Below are 26,281 nucleotides of genomic sequence, written 5' to 3' on the forward strand. Positions count from 1 at the left end.
CCACAGGCAGATCTCCTAGCAGATAAGCGCTGAGCGTGGTATTCATAGCTGCTCAAATCAGAGGGCCTGCCGTGGGACCACGCCATCCCCTCCCCTGGTTTTGATGGAAGGAAAGGAGAACCTGGGCTGAGGTCACACACAGAGCCTGGGACTCCTCTTGGGGGGCAGGGCTGCCCGTCTGGAGCAGGAACAGGATGGGTTTTCTTGGACACGGGGCCTCTCTCCCACCCACCCCCACCCCTGTGCTCCCAGTGGGCAAGGCTGAGCCACAGGGAAGCAGACCCGGGGCCATGAGCAGTCTGGGTTCCTGGGGTCTGCATCAGGGCAGACGGGGGCTGCCCCCCTCCCCAGCTCCCCGCCCCTCCAGGGCAGCCGTCTGCAGCCTTTTCTTCTGCACCATCTGGGCTGCTCTCTGGCTTCACTGTGACCCGATTTCACTGGAATGAAAGTGGCCATGTGGGGCCTGTGCCACGAGCCAGACATGGTCAGGGCTGTCCTCACAGAGGAGTGAGGTTCACACAGAGCCTTACAGGAGCCAATGGGTCACATGAGCAGGTACCCGGCAAAGGGCTTTCCAAGCCAAGGGAACCCCACAGGCAAAGGCCTGGGAGGGAGCCTGGGTCTAGGGTGGTGAGCTCTGAGGAGGGATTCGGTTTCCCAGGCGGAGGGTTCTGGGCAGAGAAGGACAAAGCTGTGTCCTGGGCTGCTGGTTGCGCTGGTCCCAGGCGGGGTCACTGGCACTGGCAGGAGAGGCCAGTGTGGAAGCCGCCTGGCCAGGACAGGTGAAGGGCAAGTGGCTGGGAGGAGTCGGGGCTGGAGGCCAGAGCGGTCATCTCAAAATCACCTTGAAGGGACCCCTGCACCTTCAATGGACGGGGGTGTGGAGGGAAGCGGGGAGTCGGAGCCCACGAGTGCCATATATGCTGCACCGGGCTGACCACTGGCTGTGCCATTCCCTGGATCCCCACTCAGCACCCAGCAGTCTGCTCGGCAAGGGCTCAGGAGTGGCGCTTCTATTGGTGACAAGACCAGGGCTACTGCTCACGGGGATCTGGGGCAAGTCTCCTCCTTCTCCATGTCCCCCTTCTTCCTGAATCAGATGCGGGGCCACTGGACAGGCATTTCCGGAGTGTCTCCTCCCACTGCTCCCCCAGGACACAGGTGGAGCAGCCCAGGTCCCTTCCAAGGACACAGGAGATGACATCTCAGGGCTGAAACAGGAGGCCGAGTGGGGCCGGAGACGGAGACTAGGGGTGCACCTGAGCTCTCTTGGCTGGGAGAGGCCTCCTGTGCCAATGGCAGAGCTGATGCACAAAGGAAGTTGGGCATCAGGCAGGCGGAGGGAGGGAGGGAGGGAAGAATGTTTCTAGCAAAAGGAACAGCATGTGCAAGGGCCCTGAGCCACTTACAGGACGTGGCTGGTGAGACACTAAAGAGTTTGCAGGCAGAGAAGTGCCCACTGGTGGGCCAGGGTGACACAGGTGTGGGGCGTGGTTGTGAAATGTGTGGTTGTGACATAGGTGTTGGGGGTGGTTGTGACACAGACGTGCCATTTCTGCTTCTCTCCCTCGCATGGTTCCCAGGAGGGTCTCCTGGCACCACTAACCCAGGCGACAGCCTCGTGGAGAGGGAGTAGGTGCTGGCCTTGCCCCGCCCTGGGTGTCAGCCACCCTGAACCAGGAGGGGCCCCGGATGGGGCGGTGCCCTTCTGCTGTGGGCCCAGCCGCAGTCCCCATCACCTGAGAGGATGGTGGGTTGGAAGCTGGCTCATATAGTCCCCTGAGGGAGTGGGAGTGTGAACTCCGGGATTCAGAGCATCCTGACCCCAGCAGTGTCATTCCTGGAAGAAAGATTCAGGGCTTATCCTCCTGGGACAAGTGAAACCCACACCTGGTACACCCCACCCCACCCCATCCCACAGCCCACTGGGCCCCAGCGGCTTCCCTGTGGACTCAAAGGAAGGGAGGGTCACTCTTGGGGAAGAGCTTAAGGTCTTCATTTCACCTGTCTTCATCGCCCACTTTACAGACTAGGAGACTGAGGCTCAGAGAAGGGATGCATTGGCTTGGACCAGGGCCTGGCTGTCTGTGCAATGCCGTCCCCACTGGGGACAGGGCCAAGGACTTAGGCCTCCCCAGAGCTCGAGATTTCACTCCCAGGTAAGCTCTGTAGTAAAGGAACATTTGCACAGCTGTTTGTAATAACCCTGAACTGAACTTCCCAACGTCCATCAGCCTGAGGACGCAGTGGGTGACCCACAGCAACACACGTGACACAGGCAGAGTGGGGGCACATCAACAGGCACAGATGGTCCCCAAGGGCTTCTCACCAAGGTCAAGATCGGGCAAAACGAGCCTGGAGTGAGGTGACCAGAAGGGAGGGGATGGCCCTGGGTCTCTGGGGGCCAGAAACCACCAGCCCAGGTGCCGGGGAGCCAGACGCTGGAGCTCTGTGTCACCCTCAGCACCAGAGCCCGGAATCAACAAAGACTGGGAGGCAGGGAGGAGACCCGGGAGGCCAGGGTAGCTTGAGGAGGACCTCGTCCAGTTCCGGTGCAGCTTCATGCTTCTCCCTAGTTCGCGAACCATGGACAGGTCCTTGCTGAGGCACCGCCGCTGCCCGTGTGGCCGGGTATCACCTTCTCGCCAAGGACCCACTTTGCCGGTCTCCTTCCTCTCCCTCCACCCAGCTGAACCAGGAGGACGCAAACGCGCAGCATCATCTGCTCTTAGTTTTCAGCCTTCTTGTCCTTCCTCTGTTCACTCGACATGTGCGTACTGTGCTCAGAGCTCGCCGCGGGGCTGAGGGCCAGCCCCCGCTCTGCTGCCCCTCCCAGCCTCCCTGCCCACCTAGGACCTGGGTGGAGGCACCTGCTCCTGGAGCGCTGCCGCTGGGGGTCGAGGGGGTGCCTGGAAATGTCCCCCCCAACACCACGTGTGAAACAGAGGGCTGGGGAGGGGCCAGGAGGGAATGGGGAGAGCGGTTCCTCCTGCTTCCAAACCCGAGACACAACTGGCGTCTGGAGCCTTGCACTGTCCCCCCACCTGGCTACAACCTGCCCCAAAGCTACAAGAAACTGGGAGACCACGGCTTCTCCTTCCTGAGCTGCCCTGGGGAGAGGCGTTGGACAGCCTTCTGTCTTCTGACCCAGAAATCCTGTTTAGAAAGCTGGGGACTATTTGTAAGGCTGGACTTTTTCATTTACAAACCATTTCTCTGCTCACAGCCCAGGGAAGAGGAAGCAAAGCTCGAGCCATTTTCTCCCCTCCTGGAGTGTTGGGCAGGTGGAAGGGGCCGCCTGGAGGGAAAGGTTTGGGGCTGGAGGCAGCACTCTTACCAGTTCTGTGACCTTAGGCAGGTGGGTGCATCTCTCTGACCCTCTGTGTCCTCTTCAGCAAAACAGAATAATAAATACAAGCATTTCCAAATGGATCAAATAAGGTCTGACTAGGTAAAGTGCTTGATGCATGGTGAGCCAGTCATGGGTGGCAAGTGCTATTATTAATAGAAATGTGAGAGCCTTACGAGCTGAGGATAAGCACACTGCATCCACAGGCCCCCTTAACGGTGGCTCCAAGGGCTTCCCTGGTCACTAACACAGCATCTGCTCTGGCCTCGGGGGCCCAGGTGCACTCCCCAGGCCTCCTCCTTCCCCCTGAGTGACCACAGGCCTTCTCTCAATGGCCACTGAGCACGTGTGCATAGCCTCACCGGCAATCGGGAAATTAAAGCTACAACATACACTTTTCTCATGTGAGGTTGCAAAAAAATCTAAAAAACTCTGTCCTGCACAGAAAGAGACACAGAGGAATGAGGAAGGTTGCCCATCACCACAGGGAGTGAGTAGGATGGCAATAGTCACTGAAATCGGGGTGTGCAGGCCTCAAGGTCTGAGGTCCTGCTGGACAACACCCACCCCCCAGAGAGATGCTTGTGTGTTGGCACAAAGAGACTACACAGATATCCCTGGGATACCGCTGCTCATAACACCAAGGAATGAGAAACAGCCTAGGTGCTCCCCCTCTGGGGACGGATGGGGAGTGGGTGTGGGGTGGTGAGAAGGACCACACGAGGTCCGCACCAGCAACACACCAGGACCACACCAAGACCACACCAGGCACACATCAGGTCCACACCAGGAACACACCAGGAATACACCAGGTCCACACCAGAACACACCAGGACCGCACCAGGAATACACCAGGTCCACACCAGGAATACACCAGGTCCATACCAGGAACACACCAGGCACACATAAAGACCACACCAGGCACACATCAGGACCACACCAGGAACACATCAGGTCCACACCAGGAACACACCAGGTCCAACACCAGGAACACACCAGGAACACACCAGGAATACACCAGGTCCACACCAGAACACACCAGGACCACACCAGGCACACACCAGGACCGCACCAGGCACACACCAGGACCAAACCAGGACCACACCAGGACCACACCAGGAACACACAAGGACCATACCGGGAACACACCAGGACCACACCAGGAACACACCAGGCACACATAAAGACCACACCAGGCACACATCAGGACCACACCAGGCACACACCAGGAACACAGCAGGAACACATCAGGTCCACACCAGGACCACACCAGGAACACATCAGGACCACACCAGCAACACACCAGGAACACACAAGGACCACACCAGGAATACACCAGGTCCACACCAGGAACACACGAGGTCCACACCAGGAACACAGCAGGAACACACCATCAGCACACCAGGAACACAGCAGGAACACATCAGTTCCACAGTAGGAACACAGCAGGAACACAGCAGGAACACAGCAGGAACACAGCAGGTCCACACCAGGAACACACCAGGAACACAGCAGGAACACAGCAGGAACACATCAGGTCCACAGCAGGAACACAGCAGGAACACACCAGGAACACACCAGGAACACAGCAGGAACACAGCAGGAACACATCAGGTCCACAGCAGGAACACAGCAGGAACACACCAGGAACACAGCAGGAGCACAGCAGGAACACATCAGGTCCACAGCAGGAACACAGCAGGAACACAGCAGGAACACATCAGGAACACAGCAGGAACACATCAGGTCCACAGCAGGAACACAGCAGGAACACAGCAGGAACACACCAGGAACACAGCAGGAACACAGCAGGTCCACAGCAGGAACACAGCAGGTCCACACCAGGAACACACCAGGAACACAGCAGGAACACAGCAGGAACACATCAGGTCCACATCAGGAACACAGCAGGAACACAGCAGGTCCACACCAGGAACACACCAGGAACACAGCAGGAACACAGCAGGTCCACACCAGGAACACACCATCAACACACCAGGACCACACCAGGAACTCACCAGGAATACACCAGGAACACACCTGAACCACACCAGGAACACACCAGGACCACACCAGGCACACATCAGGACCACACCAGGACCGCACCAGCAACACAGCAGGAACACACAAGGACCACATCAGGAACACACCAGGTCCAACACCAAGAACAGAGCAGGAACACACCAGGACTACACCAGGACCAAACCAGGAACACACCAGGAATACACCAGGTCCACACCAGGAACACACGAGGTCCACACCAGGAACACACCAGGCCCACACCAGGAACACACCAGGCCCACACCATGAACACACCAGGCCCACACCAGGAATACTCTAGGTCCACACCAGGAACACACCAAGAATGCATCAACCATGTGTGCACTAATCCGAGTTGACTGCAACAATGGGTAAAAACATGATGATATATACAGAGTTCTATTTATACAAAACATTTAAAAACGACATGCAAATAGTGCTATGTACTGTACGTTCAGAGATTAAACACATTCTTTTGAAGGCATAAAGATAAGCCTGGAGGACAGAGCCGTGTTGATGAGGGTGGTTCATCCTGGTGAGGGGAGGAGTCAGGCGGGGGCAGGCAGCTTCAGAGCTTTCACTATAATCTTTTCTTTTGTAAAAGAAAAACTTGAAGGTGAATATGCCAACCTCAAAACATCATTCTGGGTGGTGAAAATACAGGTTTTGTTATATTATTCATTGTTATTTTCTGTATTTTTTTTCATCAAAGGAAACAAAAATAAAGCTCTCCTTCACAGAGAACAGTCTACGAAATGTGGGAGGAATGACAGCTTTGGAAAGCCATCAGTGAAAGGTGCAGCCATCACTCGCAGTGGCTGGGGACCAGGACGCACGGGGCGCCAAAGCATCAGCCACAGGTGACTGGTTGGGTGTGCCGGGGCCTTTGCATGGGGACATCTGGTCCCGTCAGTGTCATGCAAGGCGGGTGAGCTGACACGGGGCTCCACTTGATGAGATGCAATAGGAAGGATGCTCCTCACCTGGGGTTCTTCTCAAAACCTGTGGCCTGACCCAGGGAAGTCCACAGAGACACTTTACAGCGTTCAGGACTCACAGAAGGAGGAGGAGGACAGAGTTAAACAGGCAGGGAGAGGCAAGCAGAGAGGAGGCTGCAGGGCACTCCACGGGACATGGGACAGAAGACGGGAAAAGAAGAGAGCAAAGAAGGAGAAAGAGCAAAAGGGAGGGAATGATGCTGGAAGAAAAAGGATCTGAGACAAAACAACGGCAGGCGTGACCCTCGCTGGATCCTGAATCACAGGAAGCAGGCACGGGACTTCCCTGGTAGTCCAGTGGTTAGCAATCTGTCTGCCAACGCAAGGGACGTGGATTTGATCCCTGGTCCAGAAAGATCCCACGTGCTACAGGGCAACTAAGCCAGTGAGCCACGACTACTGAGCCCGCACTCTGCAACATGAGTGGCCACTGCAGTGAGAAGCCGGCACACCACAACTGGAGAGCAGCCCCCACTCGCTGCAGCTAGAGGAAGCCGGCACAGCAACCAAGACCAGCGCGGCCAAAAACGCAATAAACAAATAAAAATTTAAAAAAAAAGGAAGCAGCCATGAAAACTTCTTAGGACTGGAAACTGGGAACCTTAAATACGAGCGAGATATTAGATGATGCCTTTGAATTATCACTGATTTTCTTAGCTATGGACATGGCAGTCTGTGTGCAAGAAGGTCCGCCTTTCTGGAGACGCCTGTGAGGCATCTAAAAGCGCCGTCCTAAGGTCAGCAGAAGGTACCCGTCGAGACCGACTGCAGATGGCAGACCCTGCCGTGAACAGGGCTCAGCCCCTGCAGGTCCCAGGGGTGTTCATCTCACCGCACTTTTAATCTTTCTCTGACGTTTGAAGTTCTCATATTAAAAAAGTTTTGAGGGGAAAATTTTTTTTAATGGAAAACAAGTCTTTCCACAAAAAGCTATATATTCACTATAAAGAAACCACTGTTTGCTTCTTCGAAGTGGGTTTTGCTAAAATGCCGGCCTCCAACGTTTCTGAGAAATTAGCACAAACTGTAGCAAAGAGGAAATTCAGCACCTCTGAGTCGGGTATGTAAATTGAATCATGAAAATCAGGGCTTTCGCTGCATTTCTAAGAAATGTCCTTTTTTGGATACTCTTGCTTTTGTCTTGCCCCTGGGACTCTCTCAGAGCGGGTTGGGCCTCCAGGCGGGGGGCGGGGGGCAGCGGGGCCGCAGACAGTGCTGGGGAAGTGGTAGCCACCAGGCCCCGGGGGGCTGACACCACTCTAGGGGCTGGGACCTCAGGGCCCAAACCTCACACGCACATGTGGACAGTGGAGCCATCTTGCTGGAACATTCCGTCTGGCTGAGTAATTCCACCTAAGGAACTCAAGCCTTAGCAGGAGACACAGAGAAGGTAAAACACGCGTGCAAGGAAGGCGGGGACATTTACAACAGAGCGTGCAGAGCTGTTTTATTTTTCTGGATGAGCACAGAAGAGCTTATCTAAAAAGACAAGGACTTGACTGATAAGATGTATTAAGTGGGGAAAGGACCCTGTTAACAGTGTTTAATCTGAAAGAACAAAATGTGTGGGGGGTGATGAGGCAAAATCCATCAGCTAGTGAAACGTGCATCCAGGTTCTGGCAGAGGCCAAGAGGCCAGATCAGCTCACTGGCTGTGGCAGAGCCTCCTGTTCTGCCTGGCAGGAGGCCCTTCCTGCACAGGCTCGTTTCTCTTTACCATGTCCTGTTTAACTGTTTAAGAACATAGTGGAGTGGAACGAGCTCCAAACCCTGAGGTTACCCTGTCTTTGCTCCAGTTCTAGGACTCTCACATCCCCTTGATGGCAGAGCTTAAAATTAGAATCCCGAGTCTCCCCTGAGACACTGAGAAAGGGCTGCTTTCAGAATGAGAAGCAGAAATCTGGGCACCTGCTCTGAGGGCTCCTGGCACAAGGAGAGTCACACAGGGGTGCAGTTCCTGCTTTGGAGGTGACAGTCCCTGCTAGGGGGAGTCACTCAGGGGGGCAGTTCCTGGTGGGGGGAAGTCACACAGGGGGGCAGTTCCTGCTAGGGGGGTAGTTCCTGCTGGGGAGGAGTCACACAGGGGGCAGTTCCTGCTTGGGAGGTGACAGTCCCTGCTGGGGGGAGTCACTCAGGGGGGCAGTTCCTGGTGGGGGGAAGTCACACAGGGGGCAGTTCCTGCTGAGGGGGGCAGTTCCTGCTGGGCAGGAGTCACACAGGGGGCAGTTCCTGCTGAGGGGGGCAGTTCCTGCTGGGCAGGAGTCACACAGGGGGCAGTTCCTACTGGGAGGGTGTAATTCCTGCTGGGGAGGACTCACACAGGGGGCAGTTCCTGCTGGGGAGGACTCACACAGGGGGCAGTTCCTGCTGGGGAGGAGTCACACAGGGGGCAGTTCCTGCTGGGAGGGCAGTTCCTGCTGGGGGGAATCACACAGAGGGGTAGTCCCAGCTTGGGGGTGACAGTCTCCTCTGGGGGCAGTCACACAGTGGGGTAGTTCCTGCTGCGGGGGGCTGTGGTAGGGGAGGGGTCCCACGGGCTGCCGTCCTATGTGAGCTTCATGTTCATTGTTTGAGCAGAAGGAAATGAAGCTCCCTGAGATTCCCAAAGGCCCCCAGCTTGTTCTGTCTGGTGTAATAGAATCTAACCTTGAGCAAAGAGGCTGGAAGAAAGAAGCGGCGATCCTATTTGTAGGTTCCCTGCCCAGGAGCAGACATGATGAGTCTGTGGTAGCATCCGAATGCTGGCTATTCTGGGCGAGGGGGCTGCTGCCTGTGACGGGGAGGGAGGCCTTCTGGGGGCTGCAAACATTTCAGATCTGGATCTGGGGAGCATTCCCTGGGTTTGCCCCCTCATAAGTAGTTGCTGGCCTGCCTGCTGAGAATACTGTATTTTACTGCGTGTAAATGACACCTCCAATTAAAGAAAAGAGAGTCAACAAAACTCATTGCTTGTAAACAGTGTTTGAACAAAAGCATTAACAAGCTGTGATCAGTAGTAACACTGGTGGTTGGGGTACCTGAGACTTCAGCTCTCATTGCCCAGAACCAGGGTGGATCTCGTTTTTCATTTCATGCATAACTTTGCTGATGTTAGAACTCCAAAGGACGAGACCGTGTGTGGCCATAGAGACAGCAGTAGGTGCAACGGGTCTGTTCCTGGAGGCACCATCTGCTCACTCCTGGGAGCCAGCTTCTCTGTGAGGTGGTGAGAGCCCCAGCCCTGGGGGTGTGCAAGTGGGTGAGGAGGCCTGCTTGTCTTTGTTTCACTGAAAGGTCTCTTACTGCAAGAATCAGGCTGCAAACAATTCTTTTTAACTCGACCATCAGTCTTAACAGTCTTCACAACCTCGGTACAGACTTGTCTCACTGTTTATGATGGCTGCGTTGCGTTCCAGGCTGTGCCTGTGAGCCTTGTGTGCTTGGCCATCGCTGCCTGGTGGGTACTGGCACTGTTTCCACAACAACCGTGCTCTGCTGGGCACGCTTCGTGGGTGCCTGTGGCCCCTGGAGAAGAGCTCCTGGTTCATGGGTCAGGCATAGGTTCTCCATGTTACCTGATGTGGACATCCACATCAGAGGTATCGGTGTTGCCATCCACACAGAGGTACCAACACACTTGCACGGGCAGGGGCTTGTGCCTCCCCAGATTTCCTCCACTCTCCATGTCAGCACACTTTAAGACTGTCATCTGGGGGGATGAAAAGTGACACTGACAGGGCTGCAGTGCTCATCCCAGATGCTGAGCCCTGAGAACCACCCTGAGGCCTGACGGTGCACTCAGCCCCTTCTCATCCCCACCTGTGACCTGTGAACCAGGGGCTGCCTTTACACCCACTTCACAGAAGGGGAAACGGAGGCACAGATAAGTTAAGTACTAAATTGCCACCATGGCTTCCTGATGGGATGTGGCTGAGCCAAGACTCCAGCCCAGTCTGTTCGTCTCTAGTTCAGCCTCACGACTGCTTGGCTGCGAGTCAGGTCAGGGGTTGGGAAGCACAGAGAATCATAATTCACCTGGCCTGGGGGCAGTCAGGGATGACTTCCTGAAGGAGGTGGGCCTGAAGAAGGAAGAGGAGGAGATGACTGGGCAATGAAAGAGAACAGGGTTGCTGAGAAAGAGGGCTGGGCCACCTGCTGCAGCCTGGCATGTGCAGTGCACCCAGGGGCTCGGCAGAGAGCACTCAGGGCTCCTGGAGCGTCAGGCGAGTCCACCCCCTTGGCCGAGACAGACAGCGCAGGTGCGGCAGGAGGCAGCCGCTGATTTACATCCTATAGGTGGGGGGAAAACCCAGGAAGTGCAGCCGGGCACTAACCAAATCTGGGCTAAGAATAAACGTCCTGAGTAATGAGTGGCCTGGGCCGGAGAAGGCAAGGTGGCCGCAGCCAGGAGGAGCCGAGTAAGTAGCCGGGAAGGCGGTGCGGGGAGGGGAGGGGCACGAGGGGGTTTGGCTGGGGGCTCTGTGTGGCCTTGGGGGTGCAAAGGGAATGGCACCTATGGAAGATGGATGAGCTCGGGCCCCCCCGGGACTTCCTACCCTCCTGCACGTGGAGTGCCCAGAGACTGGGGGCCCAGGGTGGGGGCTGGCCTTGCTTTCCAGGGGAGCAGCCAAGAGGCTGGAGGGTCAGCCACACAGGCACGAAGTCCCTCTACTGCCCAGGACCCAGAGCCGGGTGGGCCAGGACACTTTTAAGACATTCTATGTTGAAGTAGACACACGCAAAAGTAGGAGAGCTTAAGGAGCCTCCCACAGACATGGCCCAGCTTGCGCTTTCCAGGACCCTTGGGCCCTGCCAGGGCCTTCAAAGGCCATCACAGTTTTGATCTGTAAATACCTCCGGATCTCTCTCTTAAAAACAAAACCCCAAAGGCCCTCACGCCAGGACGACTTCTGCAAAGAATGGTTCCTCGGTGTCACCAAGCGCCTGGGTTCACACTGCCTGGCTGTCTTGTGTCTTTTCCAGCTGGTTTGTTCAAGTCAGGACCCAGTCGCCATCCTTCTGGTTACACGTTTTAATCTAGAACATTCCCATCATGCCTCATGTTTTCCCTTGCTGCTTTTCTTTAATCAAAGAAACCAGATCATTTATCCTGTAGAATTGTTATCAGGGGAGGTTTTGAAGGTTTGTTCAAAGGCCAAAGCAGAAGGCAGCACCCAGGTCGGGCCAGGCTGTTCCATCCTCACACGCCAGGCAGGGAGCACAGCCCTTCCGTGATTCTCTTTGCGGGGAGCAAACACATCCCAAGACGTGTCCCCAGCTACGGCTCGAATATACAAGACTCCTGGGATAGCTGGACTAGGCAGGGACCAGGGGTCGCTTTGACAGGGTGGACCCCTCAGGTCCACAAGTCAGGAGCCTGCCAGATCTGGGCCTGGCACTGCCAGAGCCTGCAGGAGCAGCAGAGTCGGGCCTGGCTTCCCTAGTCCACTGACCCGCTGTGTTGCTAATTATAAGTCCTTAGGAAAGCCTGTATATTTGCCTGGGAAAAAAAACGTTCTAAATGATCTAACCCACCTGTTTGGTAGAAGTGGTAAAACCCCAAAGGACATTAAAGAAAGTAGAGATATTCTGCAGGATTAAGGGGTGGGACTTCCCAGGTGGTCCAGTGGTTAAGATTTCCCCTCCCAACTCAGGGGGTCGGGTTTGATGCCTGGTCGGGGGTTAGGATCTCACCCTGGAGGACCCCCTTCACCTCTCTGGGCTCCTCTCCCTCCGTTGTAAAACAAAGGTCTGCCTCTGCCCTATCAGATATCCCTGAGAAAATGCAGCCGGGCCCTGAAACCACCAGAGCCCCATCTGGAGGGCGACAGGCGAAGGCTCTGAGAAGGACTGCAGCTGGAAACAACAAAACTGAACTCTGACTTTCCTTAGCCCAGCATTTTTCAAACTAACTTGACCACAGGGGCCTTTCTTGGTCTAGTGCCTATGAGGCCAGGCGAGTGAGGGAGATGGCAGACGGCTGGGGAGCACAGGAGCCCAGGCCTGCAAGAGCCCTCCCTCCTTCCCTATCCTGCCAGCCAGGAACAATCTAGGGTGTCTCCTGCCCTTCTTTGGGGCTGAGGATGGTTCTGGAACCTTACGTAGGTCCTGGGGGTGGAGGAGGGGTGCTGGGCGGCTGTCATCTGGCCCAGTGGCTCAGAGCCTCTCAACCATGAGTGGGTCTAGGTGGCTCCCATCTACCTCTGTCCACCAGCCATCACCTCCCAGAGGGCTGGGGGGTGGCTGGTGTCCCCCTCCCTTCTCCCCAGATGAAGGAAGGACCATCAGGAGTCTCCCTTCAATTCTGTTTGGCCCTTTTGCTTTTTAACTAATGCATAATTGATTTACAATGTTTGTGTTAATTACTGCTGTATCGCAAAATGACTGTGGATATTACAAGGATACTGAATATAGTTCCCTATGCTATAGAGTAGGATCTTGTTGTTTATCTACTTTATACAGAGTAGTGTGTATCTGCTAACCCCAAGCCCCTAGTTTAGGTCCTTTGCTTCATGAATAGATGCCAGTCCCAGGTTGGGAGCCCAGAAAGTATAAAAGGTACAGAACACAGCCTTCCTCTCCTCCAGGTCCTCCATCTGCCCAGTTTTCCTGTCTCCTGCAATAAACAGCTTTCTTAAGAGAATTTACATGACATAAAGTTCACCAGTTTAAAATCTACAACTCAGTGTTTTCAGTATATTTAGAGTTGTGCAACATCTCTACCATCTAATTTTAGAGCATTTTCATCACGCCACAGTCCTCCCCACCCCCAGCCCTAGGCTACCACTGTCTCTAAATTTGCCTATTTTGGATATTTTCTAAAAATGGAATGTGCTGTTTGATGACTGGCTTCTTCCACAAGCACAGTGATTTTGAGGTTCATCCATGTGGCAGGGTGTCAGTGCTTCACACCTTTTTATGGCCAAGTAACATTCCGTTGTATGGGTGGGCCGCATCTCTCATGACTCCTGGTAGCACTAGTGGTAAAGAATCTGCCTGCAACGCAGGAGATGCAATGGACACAGGGTTGATCCCTGGGTCAGGAAGATCCCCTGGAGGAGGACATGGCGACCCACATCAGTATTCTTGCCTGGAAAATTCCACGGACAGAGGAGCTTGATGGGCTACAGTCCATGGGGTTGTAAAGTGTCTGACATGACAGAGCACACACTCCTGCATTACGATGGCAGTTCTGTGTTTAACATTCTGAGGAACTGCCAGACTGTCTTCCAAAGTGGCTGCACTGTTTTGAAGATCCTGCTGAACACACAAGAGTTCCGTTCCTCCCTATCTTCCCTAACACTTGTCCGTACATTCACTTCCACCGTCCCAGCAGGTGGCTCAGCTCGGTTTTGGTTGTTTCCCTGATGACAAATGCTGTTCAGCATCTTCCCATGTGCTTATTAGCCATTCAGACAGCTTTTTGGGAAAATATCTCGTTAACTCCCAAACCCATTTTTAAACTGGGTTATTTGTCTTTTCATTATTCAGTTGCAAAAGTTTTTGCCTATAATCTGGATACAAATCCCTCATCAGATACTCAATTTGCAAATATTTCCTCCAAGTCCGTGAACCATTTTTGATTTTCTTGATGGTGTTCTGTGAAACACAAAAGTTTAACATTTTTATTAAGCCTTATCTCTCAATCTTCTCTTTAACCATTTGTGCATCTGGTCTCACTGCCCAGCCCCAAAGCATGAAGACTTACTCCTGTTTTCTTCTAAAAGTTGTCTAGTTACATTTAGGTCTATGATCCACGGTGAGTTACTTTCTGGTGTGAGGCAGAGGTCCACATTCAGTCTTATGAAAGTGGCTATCCAGCTGTCTCAGCACTATGTGTTGAAAAGACTATACTTTCTCCTGTTGAATCTTCTTCTTACTCTTGTTGAAAACCAACTGACTGTAAATGCTCGGCTTTAGTTTGAGATTCTATTTCATTGGCCCATGTCTGTCCTTCTGCCAGCACCACACTGTCTTATTTACAGCTGGTTAGTAGTACATTTTAAAATTGGGAAGTGTGAGTCCTCTAAATTTGCTCTCTTTGAAGAGTGTTTCAGCTCTTTTGGGTCTCCTGCGTTTCCATATGATTTTAGGGGATCAGCTTGTCATATTTTGCAGAAAAGCTATCTGGGAATTCGACTGGGATTGCATTGAATTTGTAGAATAATTTCAAGAATATTGCTATCTTACCACTATTAAGCCTTTCCATCTATGCATGTGGGATATCTTTCCATTTAACTAGGTCTTCAGGAATGTTTTGTAGTTTTCAATGTACAAATTTTGCACTTCTTTCATTCAATGTATTCTTAACTATTTTACCTAAATCACTGTTTTTGGTTTCCTATGTTTCCTTACAGTGTTTCTTTATGTACGTACCCATAAATGTAGATTAGAACTTTCTCCCTTTTTTGCAAAAAGAAAGAGAAGAAGGGAGCCTATAAGCCATGCTGTTATGGAACTTGTTTTTTTTTTTTCCACTTACTATATCTTAGAATTCTTTCCAGAGCAATAGAGAGAGAGCGTCCTCACTCCTCCTCTTCAGCAGCATCACAATCAGTGCCTCAGTGGATGCACCGTGCAGGAACAAGGACTGCTTCCCACTCCACCCGTCCTCCCTGAGGATGGCTCTGTGAGCATCTGCTCAGGACCCACTTATGCCCGGTACTATGGATGCCCACTATAGTGGGCTCAGAGACAGATGAGACAGTGTAAGGAGGCAGACGGCTACACCCCCGAATATCCAACTCAAAATAAGAAACATCAGCAGGCTGAGACATCTCTGGTGGTCCAGTGGCTAAGACTCTGCACTCCCAGTGCAGGGGGCCCAGGCTCCATCCCTTGCTAGGGAACTTGATCCCACACTCTGCAACTAACAGTCTGTATGCTAAGGATTCCAAGTGCCGCAATGACCGCAAATAAATAAATGTCAGAAACAAAGAAATGCTACCAGGTAGAGGGTGCTCAGACTACATGGCCATCCAGGAAGGCATACCTGAGACATCTTAGAGGCCTCAGGCCACATGGCAGCTGCAGGGACAAATGTCTTTGGGAAGTTACAGTGTTTCAGCCACAAGCTGAGGTTCTGGGGGAAGTTCTCAGGTCTGGGGCACGAGTTTGGTGATTATGAAATGATTATAATTAATCCATTATGTTTTTAAACCACTTTATCCAAATAATAACTACCACCTGGCAACTGTCTTGGGTCAACTCTGTGCATGTCACATGCATGTCCATAAGGAAACCTCCTCTGCAAAGGAGCACACACAGTCCAGTTTACAGAATAGGAAAACCAGGGCGGTGCTGACCGGCTTTCTCAAGCTGACTGTGGTGACTCAGCTGCATTGCCCCCCAGCCACCCCCACCCCCCCCAACAGGCGCCGCTGCTATCATACACACTCTGTCCCTGAAACGCGGCAAATCAGGTTTCAGAATGAGCCAACAGGAGGCCGAAATTAACAACAGGAGGAACGGGGAGGAACGGGGAGGAACGGTCATCCCCACCTTTCTCTCTTCCTTCTTATCCTCCCCCTCTCCTCTTCCTTCTTCTTCCTGATTCATAAAAGAGGGGACTGTAAACACTGTCATTCTCCCACGTGTTGCCCCAAATGACGAAGCTGCTCAAATTCTCTCGGAACCCCCAGCCCACCAGGTGCTCAAGGATAGACCGCTCACTTTGCTGCCAGCTAAGCCATTTGCCCCAAATGCAAAACCCTCTGCAGTTTTTCTCCCTCCTTCCTTCCTGTCACTAAAGTCCTGTCATTGCCCTGTTTACAACAGTGGTCGAAGGGTGTCCCCTGTCACGGGTGAGTGACTGTTCTACAGCAGACACAATTCAAAGTCTGAGTTATTCCCTGACTGGTGTTCAATCGTTATGACGATGTAAACTGTGTTCATAGCTAAGCCACGTACAGCTCACCGTAGTAACTCATCCCGAGCTCCGCGGTAGATCCAGACTCTCAGCTGGGCCACCAGACTCCCTTATCTACAGTCGCATTTCCACTGGAGATGTTCCTCCCACTTCCCACCTATGTTAGCTGAGCTACAGCTCCCGCTCGGCCTCCTGCCGAGTCCCGGGACTTTCTCCACCACCACTCTCAGAATTTCTACCTGCACCTCTTGGCTGCAATGAACCTGCTTTTCCCTCTCCTCCGTCTGTTGAAAATCAATTGACTGTACGCAGACAGAGAGCTTACTTCTGGGTTCTGTTCTATTCAGTGGGCTTCCCAGCTGGCAACCCACTCCAGTATTCTTGCCTGGACAAACCTATGGACAGCAGAGAATGTCAGGCTGCAGTTCATGGAGTTGCAACGAGTCGGACATGACTGAAGCAACTTAGCATGCATGCATTCTATTCACTGGTCTGAGCATCTGTCTTTATTCATCATCACACTGCTTAGTTTAGCTTTGTAGTAAGTTTTGAAATCAGGACGTATGAGTCCTCCAACTTTGTTCTTCTTCAAGGTGTTTTTTTTTTAAATTTTTTTCTCTTTTTTTTAATTGTAGTGGTTTTGCCATACATTGAGATGAATCTGCCACGGGTGTACATATTGAAACATGTATATTATCATATGTGAAATGAATCGCCAGTCTAGGTTCAGTGCATGAGGTAGGGTGCTCGGGGCTGGTGCACTGGGATGACTCAGAGGGATGGAATGGGGAGGGAGGTGCGGGGTGGGATTCAGGATGGGGAACACATGTACACCTGTGGCAGATTCAAGGTAGTTTTGACTATTCGGGGTCAAATGCAATTTTTAGGAGGGGGGTTTTTCTATTTGTGTAAAAAAGTCATTGGGATTTTCTTAGGGATTATATTGCATCTGTAATCACTTTGGGTGGTACTGACATTTTAACAACATTAACTCTTCTAACCCATGAACATGGGATGTCTTTTTTTGGATTGTCTCTAATTTCAGCAGTGCTTTCTAGTTCTCAGGGTATACTTCGTCACCTTGGTTAAATTCACTCCTAAGTATTTTTTAACTGTTTATTTATATATGTATTTGGCTGTGCCGGGTCTTAGCTGCAGCATCTGGGATCTAGTTCCCTGACCAAGGATCAAACCTGGGTCCCCTGCATTGGGAGCATGGAGTCTTGGCCACTGGACCACTAGGGAAGTCCTTCCTACTCCTAAGTATTTAACTTATTTTTATGCCTCTGTATATAGATTTGTTTTCTTAATTTCCTTTTAGGATTATTCATTGCAAATATATGTATATGCAACTGACTTTTGTGTGTTGATTTTGTATTTGCAACCTTGCTGAGCTTTCATCTCTAACAGTTTTCAGTGTTTGAAATTATTAGAGATTTTACATATAAGATCGTGTCATCTATGAACAGATAATTTTACTTCCTCCTCTCCAATTTGAATACATTTATTTCTTTTTCTTGCCTAATTGCGCTAGCTGAAACTTCCAGTACTATGTTGAATTGATGTAATAAGAGTAGGCATTCTTGTTTTGTTAACAGTCACAGGAGAGAAGCTTTCGATCCTTCATCACTGAGTGTGTCATATATGGCTGTTATGTAGAGGAGGTTCTCGTCTATTCACACTTTAATGAATGCTTTCATCATGAAAAGGTGCTGAATTTTGTTAAATGGTTTTTCTGCATCGAGATGTCCCTGTAGTTTTTCCCTTCATTCTTGTACTGTAATAATGTACATCAACTGATTTTCTCCAGTGAAGCCGGCGAGCCCTGGGCTTTTTGCCAGAAGGTTTCTGATCGCTGATTCACCCTGCTTACTTGTTATAGGTCTATTCAGATAGTCTTTCTCCCTGAATCAGTTTTTGTAGATTGCATGTTTCTAGGAATTGTCTACTTATTTAGATTACCCAATCACTTGGTACACAACTGTTCACGGTACTCTTAAAATCTACAAAATGTGTACCAATGTCCCACTTTCATTTCTAATTTTGGTAATTTGGGTTTCCTCTATTTCTTTTTTAGTCAGTCCAGCTAAGGTTTCCTTAAATGTCTGACTCCTCAAATAAGGGAGGAGTTAGTTTCTTTGCTGTTGTTTTCATAGTTCACAATTCTCTCCTTGTCTTTGGATCTCCACAATTTCATTACACTGTGTCTCAAGGTGGGTCTCTAAGTTTATCCTGCTTGGAGTCCACTGAGATTCTCAGACGTGTATATACGTGTCTTTCCTAAGTTTTGGGAAGTCTCAAGCCATTGTTTCTTCTCTCTGGGGTTTGGAATTCCAAATGATTCCATACGGTGGTATATTTGATAGACTCCCAGGAGTCCCTCGGGTTCTGTTTACTTTCCATCATTCTTTGTTTCTGCTGCTCACTCTAAATAGTTCAGTAGTCCTATCTCTAGGCTCACTGATCCTTTCTTCTGGCTACTGATCTGCTACCGAACATCTCTGGGGAGGCTTTACATTTCAGTTATTGGACTTCTCCATACCAGAATTCATTTCCATCTTTTAATGGAATATTGAGAATGGTTTGGGGTTCACAGAAAAGTTGAGTGGAAATTACGGAGAAGTCCCATATACTCCTTACCCCCGCACAAGCACAGCCTCCCTTGCTACCAGCATCCTGCACCCAAGTGGCACACCACTACATTAACACATCGTTTTCACCCAAACTCCGCAGTTTACATCAGGGTTCACTCTCCGTGCTGCTGACAAACGTATAATGACCTGCGCCCACCATGGCAGTATCACACAGAAGAGTCTCACGGCTCTGGATAGACCCTCTGCCCCACCTTTCCCTCTCCCTCCCCTCAGCCCCTGACAACCACTGATCTGTCTTCCGTTTCCAGGATGAAATATGGCTGAATCACAGTGTGTAGACTTTCTAGCTTGGCTTTTCTCACTTCGTCATATTCAGTTAAGGTTCCTCCGTGTCTTTTCATAGCTTGAGAGCTCACTTCTTACCAGTGCTGAATAAATTCCGATGTTGGGATGAGCCACAGTTTATCTATCAGGTCATCTACGGAAAGGCGTTTTGGCTGCTTCCAAGCTTTGGTTCCTTTTTACAATTGCTCTGTTTATTCATATCCTCATTTTGTTCATACATCCTTTTGCTGATTTCCTTTAGTTCTCTATGGTTTCCTTTAGCTCATGGAACACATTTAAGACAGTAGATCTAACATCTTTGAATAGTATTTCCAATGTCTAGGTTTCCCCAGGGATGGTTTCCGTCAAATCCTTTTTTTTTTCCCGTCTGTGAATGTGCCCTATTTTCCGGTTTCTTTGCATGTTCTGTACTCTTTTTTGAGAACTGAATATTTTGAGCATTATGTTGTGGTAACTCTGGAAATTTAATTCCCTCATTCCTCAGGGATTGCTGATTTTGCTGTTGTTGTTGAGAGCTGGAGTCTGTTTGTGACTTTTCCAAACTATTTTTGTAAAGTATGTATTCCTTGTGTGTGGTCACCAAAGTTTCTGTTCATCTCTGCAGTTAGCCAGTGACCTGACAAAGATTTTCCCCAAGTCTCTGTTGCTCCTGAATTTCATGATGATGGGTCTTGGTTTGAGAGAACTTATTGTGCAGGAGGCCTGATTGGCTCTTTGAATCTGGAGGCTAATGTCTTTCAAACATGTCTCTGAAACTGCCATCGATTAACATTATATTTCCTGAAATAATTCCATATTTTCATATCTTTTCTCTGTTTTCTGGGATGTTTCTTTAATCACCTCTTATAACCCTTCTATAGATGTTTTGATTCTAGCCATTATATTTTTAAACTTCTAGTCATTCTTATTTGTTCTACGCATATTATTCTTTAAAAGTAGCACATCATTGAGAACTCCTTGGCATCCAGTGGTTAGGACTCCGCGTTTTCACTCCCAAGGGCCCGGGTTCGATTCCTGATCAGGGAACTAAGATCCTAACTAAAATAAAAGTAGCACATTATCTTTTTCATGGATGCAAAAGTTCTCTTTCTGAGGATGTCTGCTGATTGTCTCTTAGTTTTCCTCTGCTCCCTGCATTGTCTCCATTGGCTCGCGGTAGGTTTCTTGTGCTTGCTTTGTCCCAGGTCTCTTTCACGCAGAGGTGGTTTTCCAATATCGAGTGACTCCTGGCTGTGGTTTACAATTCCGACTGTGGCACTGACAGCTGATTGGAAGTTGTAGGTAAGCAGACGGGGTTTTCATGTAGAAGTTTTGCTCCGAATGGTCAGGCAGCAGAGTGGTCATTTTTTTGAGAGAATCTCCCAGGCAGTGCCTCCAGGCCTTTTCCTTTGGGTCAGTTTTTCCAGAGCCAAGTGCTGGTTTTCCCCGCTTGCAGAATGGGGAAGGATGCATTTTTACAGACCTCGCCATGACACTTCTGAGGTATGGCTAGGGGAAGAGTGGACCTCAAAGCCACCCTCAATTGTGTCTGAGGTAACCCCCAACCTCCTGCTTGGGTGGGTGAGGGGCCATCACCTGCCTGGGGTCAAGCCCTCTTTGTGTAAATTTCCCCCAACCCTATTCCACGGTTCTGCACTCCATCCCCGCTGTCAGAGGCACCAGAGCCTCCAGCTCCAGGAGCTTCCTAAGGTTCAGTGACCCAGTTCTGCTTCCTCCCCTGTGAACTTCAAGAGAGAGAGACATCACCTGAAGCCAGCCACCCCAGGCCACCTGCTTTCCATCTTCCAAGATGTTGCTGTCATTTGTCCCCAGCTTTGGAGGCTAATTACTTTACAATATTGTATTGGTTTTGCCATACATCAACATGAATCCACCACGGGTGTACACGTCTTCCCCATCCTGAACCCCCCCTCCCATCTCCCTCCCTGTACCATCCCTCTGGGTCATCCCAGTGCACCAGCCCCAAGCATCCTGTATCCTGCATCGAACCTGGACTGGCAACTCGTTTCTCACATGATATTATACATGTTTCAATGCCATTCTTCCAAATCATCCCACCCTCACCCTCTCCCACAGAGTCCAAAAGACTGTTCTATACATCTGTGTCTCTTTTGCTGTCTTGCAGACAGGGTTATCATTACCATCTTTCTAAATTCCACATATATGCATTAGTATACTGTATTGGTGTTTTTCTTTCTGACTTACTTCACTCTGTATAATAGGCTTCAGTTTCATCCACCTCATTAGAACTGATTCAAATGTATTCTTTTTAATGGCTGAGTAATACTCCATTGTGTATATGTACCACAGCTTTCTTATCCATTCGTCTGCTGATGGACATCTAGGTTGCTTCCATGTCCTGGCTATTAGAAACAGTGCTGTGATGGACATTGGGGTACACATGTCTCTTTCAATTATTTTTAAAAAATTATTTACTCTTTTATTTGGCTGTGCTGGGTCTTCATTGCTGCATAGACTTTTCTCTGGTTGCGTTAAGCGGGGGCTACTCCCTAGTTGTGGTGCTTGGGCTTCTCATTGTGGAGAATGAGCTCGAGTGGAGCCCAGACTCAAGGACACTCGGGCTTCGGCGGTTGTGGCTCCCGGACTCTACAGCGCAGGCTCAATAGTTGTGGTGCACGGGCTTAGCTACTCCGCAGCATGTAGGACCCTCCTGGGTCAGGGATTGAACCTCTATTGCACTGGCAAGTGGATTCTTTACCAGAGTCACCAGGGAGGCCCCCGAGGACAACTCTCTTGCCCTGTCCTTTTAGTTTGGTTTCAGGAGAGAAGGAAGATAAGTCCCTGTGCTTAAGCTGCCAAGTCAAGTGGGAGCCACTGGTCTTTGCTTGGTGGTTTTTCATTAAAGAATAAGCAAAAACCTCAAGATACCTTTAAGAGAAGTTGTTGGGGATGCAAACGCCATGAAATCAGACAGAAATTTAGAAAAGACTCAGCAACACACGACCAGCTGGGATAAGTCCCAGGCGCCTTGCGGAGCCAAAGAACCAGACACAGAAGTTCAAGACTGGGTGGTGCCAGCATCCTGCGGGCCTGTAGTTCTCAGGCTCAGACCAGGAGTCACCGCTGGGAGCAAGTGTTGGGTGGGGGGCCCACGAGAGTCACCAGGGGCAAGAAACATTCACTACCTTGGCACAGTGGCTGTGGCACAGGTGTGCACAAATGGAGAGGTTTGTCAGGCTGAGCTTTTGAGACGTGTCACCGTGTGTCTCAGCAGAAGGGACGGGAAAGGACATTTATTGAGTGCCTGCTGTTTGCTAGGCTCTGGCTCGGTCTGCTTATCTTTCTTATTCATTCATTTAATGAGCACCTAGGATGTCCGAGGCATCACTGAGATCCTGCGGGCCCCGCAGCAAACAAGTAGCGCCTGTGCCTGCCAGGCACTGCTGGTTACCAGGGGGACATCAGGGAGGTGAGCTCAGTGACGAGAGTACATGCAGATAGGGGGCGAGGACAGGGTGTCAGAAAAGGCTTCCCCGTGAGAACCAAGTTGAAACAGATCCGACGGGTCAGGAGGAAGTGAGCAGCCGCGGAGCAGGAAGAGCATCGTATGCGGAGGGACCAGAGCACGCAAGGACCCCGTGAAGGCGTGCGTCCACAAGGGCAGAGAACAGGGCCGAGCAGGGCGCACTGTCTCGGGAGGGGCCTCCGAACCAGCGAGTCCCGGCTGGGAAACTGAGGCTCAGTGTGGCGGGTCCCGGCTGCCCAGCGATCATTGCTGGGGAGGAGGCCAGCTTTGTCTGTTCCCCCTCCACTCACACATGGGAGGCCGCCTGGGCTCCGGCCTCCAGCTGCCCTCACGCTTCCGCCTCTCAGCCCCACAGGGCCCGCGGCGGGGGGTGGCCATGGAGCCCTGCCCGGAAGAGCAGTACTGGGACTCGCTGCTGAACACCTGCGTCTCCTGCAAACCCATCTGCAGCAGCCAGATTCCGCGCACCTGTGCGGCCTTCTGCAGTGAGTTCTGGGGCCCAGGCCCTCGCTGCAGGCGAGCAGCCTCTACTCCTCACACATGGGGCCTGAGGGGGTGGAGGAGGACAGACAGTGTGGGACCCTCTGCCTCTCGACCCTCCTGCCAGCTTGCAGCTTCCCCAGGGTGCCCTGTTCCTTCCTGCCTCAGGGCCTTTGCACAGGGATATTTAACCAGGGTTCCCTCCTGCCTGACCTTTAGGTCTCAGCACCAAGTCAGAGCTCCTCTCTGACTGCCAGATGGAGAGTGGGCCCTCCTTCTCCGTTCTCTGCTTGCACTTCTTTCTGAGTCTTTTTACTATAGAAGTTATCAAACTGAGAGAGAACAGCATAACAAACCTGTCCACCCATCAGCAGCTTTAGGAATACTGCTTTTTCGGTTCCCAATCATTGTTTTAACTTGTGTATTTTAAAGTAAATCCAAGAACTCGTATTGTTTTACCTGTGCATAGTGGATCATGAATCCTTAATACATAGGCCTTCAAAATACAAACTCAACATTTTATCACTCTCAGCAGTAATTCTTTAACATCGTCTACACTCACGCCATATTCTGATTGTCTTGACAAGTGTATTTTGCTTGCCTGATGGAACTCATCATGACTTGTATCATGTTCTTTCCTGTGGGTTTGTTTTATGTGTGTCTCAACCACTAGACTGTGGGCTCAATTCCTTTCTTAAGCCTAGCACAGTGCCTGACACACAGTGCTTCATATAAATACTGGTGGAGTGGAGCTCAGACAGGCTAAGTGACTTGCCCAAGAGCACACAGCATAACAGTGGAAGAGATAGGATTTGAAAAATGACTTTCTGACACCAACACCATGACTCTGAGCCACTATCCTTTAGCGAGGTGGTCATTCATTATGTTGACCGACAAACCCTGGAAAGAGGAATGGAAATGACTACATTTCATGGTTAAAAGATGAACCATAAAGCACCATGGCTGGGAGAGACCCACTGGCTGATGGGCTGAGGAGCATGGAGGTTTTCTTGTAGGAGGCACCACCTGAGATTGATCACTGAAGGCTGAGGATGTGGAGGCCAGGTGAGGGGGAAGGGCGCCCCCTGAGAAGGGACCAGTGTGGACAAAGGCCCAAGACCCAGAAAATATAGCAGAAACACTCAGGCCCTGTGGGGAGTCTGTGAGGTCTGGCAGTGAGGGTGGTGGCCTGCGGAGCTGTCACCTACACAGGCACATGGGGGACCCGAGGAGGGCAGGAGGTCGTGGCAACCCTGGGACAAGGCCGCCATTAGGCTACCTCCCCCTGTGCTGGGGTTGGGGGCCCAGGGCCAGGGCAGGGCAAGGGGAGGTCCCAGATCTATGCCTCCCTGGTCTTGTCCTCTACTTTGAAAAGGACATAAGGGCTGGCATGTCTGCATTGCAAAGAGGCGTGGTGAATATTCTACTTAAACCTTGAGCGTTATTCACTATGTGTCAGGCACTGTGTTGGGGGCTTCAAATCCTCATAGCAACTGGAAGAAATCACCATATTATATTGTGATTATCCCTCTCCTGGGAAACAGGAGACTAAGTCACAGAGAGGCCCAGCTGCCACGTGAAGTGGGGATGAGGGTGCCCCAAACCTGAGTAGCTTCAAGGTCTGGCTTCTGGGCCTCTGTCGTGTGCTGCCTCCAAAATGCCTGCAAACCTGCCTGCAGGTCACGGTTCCATAGGAACAGAATCCTCCTTAGAGACAAAGGGGACCCGCCCTGCAGAAAGGCAGGTCTGTAATGCACTCAGAACTGCTCTCTGAGCAAGTATGAATGGCCTTCGTTTTGCTTCACTTCTGCCCCTGGTAGTGATACTTGTTTGAGCTCCTGTGACTCTCATTTATTATTAGGACAGGAAGAACACTGTCGTTCAAGCTTTCCCACCTCCTGTCCAGGCCCCTCCCCAACTCACCAAGGGGTATGCTGGCTTCCTTCTCCATTCCTTGTATTTATAAGAGATATGCTTCTCCTTTATGAGATTTGAAAATGAGATTTGAAATAAAGAACTCCTGTGATAACGTAATAACTTAGATATCAATGGTAAAATATAACTAGAAAATCTTTATATGGTTAGTACTAGGAAATGCACTTTTAATATGTAGAGCAAAGAACAAATACTAATGAAAAACAAGAACATTTTAAACTAGATATAGAAAAAAATACTACACATCAAAACACATGCAGTGCAGCTTAACAGCACACAGTGGACAAGATACCATCTAGTGTTTGCATCATGGAAAAGGACTGGGACTACTCTGGAATTGCTTTTGGGGAACTGGACTAGGATTTTTTTTCACTGGGATGCCCTTTGAGGTCAAACCTGCAGGTCCTGTGTGTGTCCGTCAGTAACATCATTGATCTCTGTCTCCCAGAGTCACTCAGTTGCCGCGAAGAGCAAGGCAGGTACTATGACCTGCTCCTGAGGGACTGCATCAGCTGTGCCTCCATCTGCGGACGTCACCCCAAGCAGTGCACACATTACTGTGAGAAGACGCTGAGGAGCCAAGTGAGCCTCCTACCAGAGTTCAGGAGACAGCGGGCCGGAGAGGCCCCGACCCGAGCAGACACCCTGGGGAAGCACCAGGTGCCAGAGCACAGAGGCTTGGATGCGGGTCCAGGTAAGCCACCTGCTGTGTGTGGCCTGCACTTGGCTCAAGATCCAAGTGGGTGGAAGGCAGGCACCAGGCCTCAGTAAGGAGGGGCTGTGAAGCAGCAAGTCCAGTGCATGCAGATAACCAGGAGCCAGGCTGCGGGCTGGTCGTCACAGGAAGAGAAACTAGGCAAAGTTTACAGAAGTCTGTGGGCAAGAGGAAAGCAGCAGAAGAAAAAAGACCAGACAGTCAGGAGTCTCCTGACAGCCTCCGAATGAGCTCTCAGAACACAGGGCCACAAGTGACCAGCACAGCCAATCTGTGAGCAAGACCCCCAAGCCCATTCAGAGAGACGGAGACTCATCAGGGCCTACAGGCCATGTCTGCCCCACACAGTGTCCCTCCGGAGGTCTGGGACTTACACGTGTCCCACTGTGTCCCGACGCGTGTGTGTGCAGGTGAGGCCAGAGCTGGGCTTGGCAAGGACTGTAAACAGAAGGTGCTGAGTCCAGACCCCGGGTCCTGAGGGTGGGGGTGGG

At 51.1% G+C, this 26,281-nt stretch overlaps 1 protein-coding gene across 9 annotated transcripts in view; it reads left to right on the top strand.

Annotated features, from left to right (window-relative positions):
* Positions 1-7,519: 7,519 nt before the first annotated feature.
* Positions 7,520-26,281, top strand: part of TNFRSF13B (TNF receptor superfamily member 13B) — a 29,384-nt gene continuing 10,622 nt past the window's right edge. For 3 of the 9 annotated variants that reach the window (XR_011247051.1, XM_069543047.1, XM_069543046.1), the window contains exons 1-2: positions 10,513-10,784; positions 25,524-25,769. Coding sequence is in view for 6 of the 9 variants with exons in the window: in XM_069543047.1 (XP_069399148.1) it covers positions 10,733-10,784; positions 25,524-25,769 (298 nt within the window). In the remaining 3 variants the exon portion in view is untranslated. Of the gene's footprint in view, positions 7,778-10,450; positions 10,785-20,357; positions 20,455-23,007; positions 23,146-25,523; positions 25,770-26,281 lie in introns of those variants that run through there. The other 6 variants (XR_011247049.1, XM_069543043.1, XM_069543044.1 and 3 more) reach the window with 5 other exon arrangements.

The sequence above is a fragment of the Ovis canadensis genome, chromosome 11, assembly GCF_042477335.2.
Source record: "Ovis canadensis isolate MfBH-ARS-UI-01 breed Bighorn chromosome 11, ARS-UI_OviCan_v2, whole genome shotgun sequence".
Taxonomy (NCBI): Eukaryota; Metazoa; Chordata; class Mammalia; order Artiodactyla; family Bovidae; genus Ovis; species Ovis canadensis.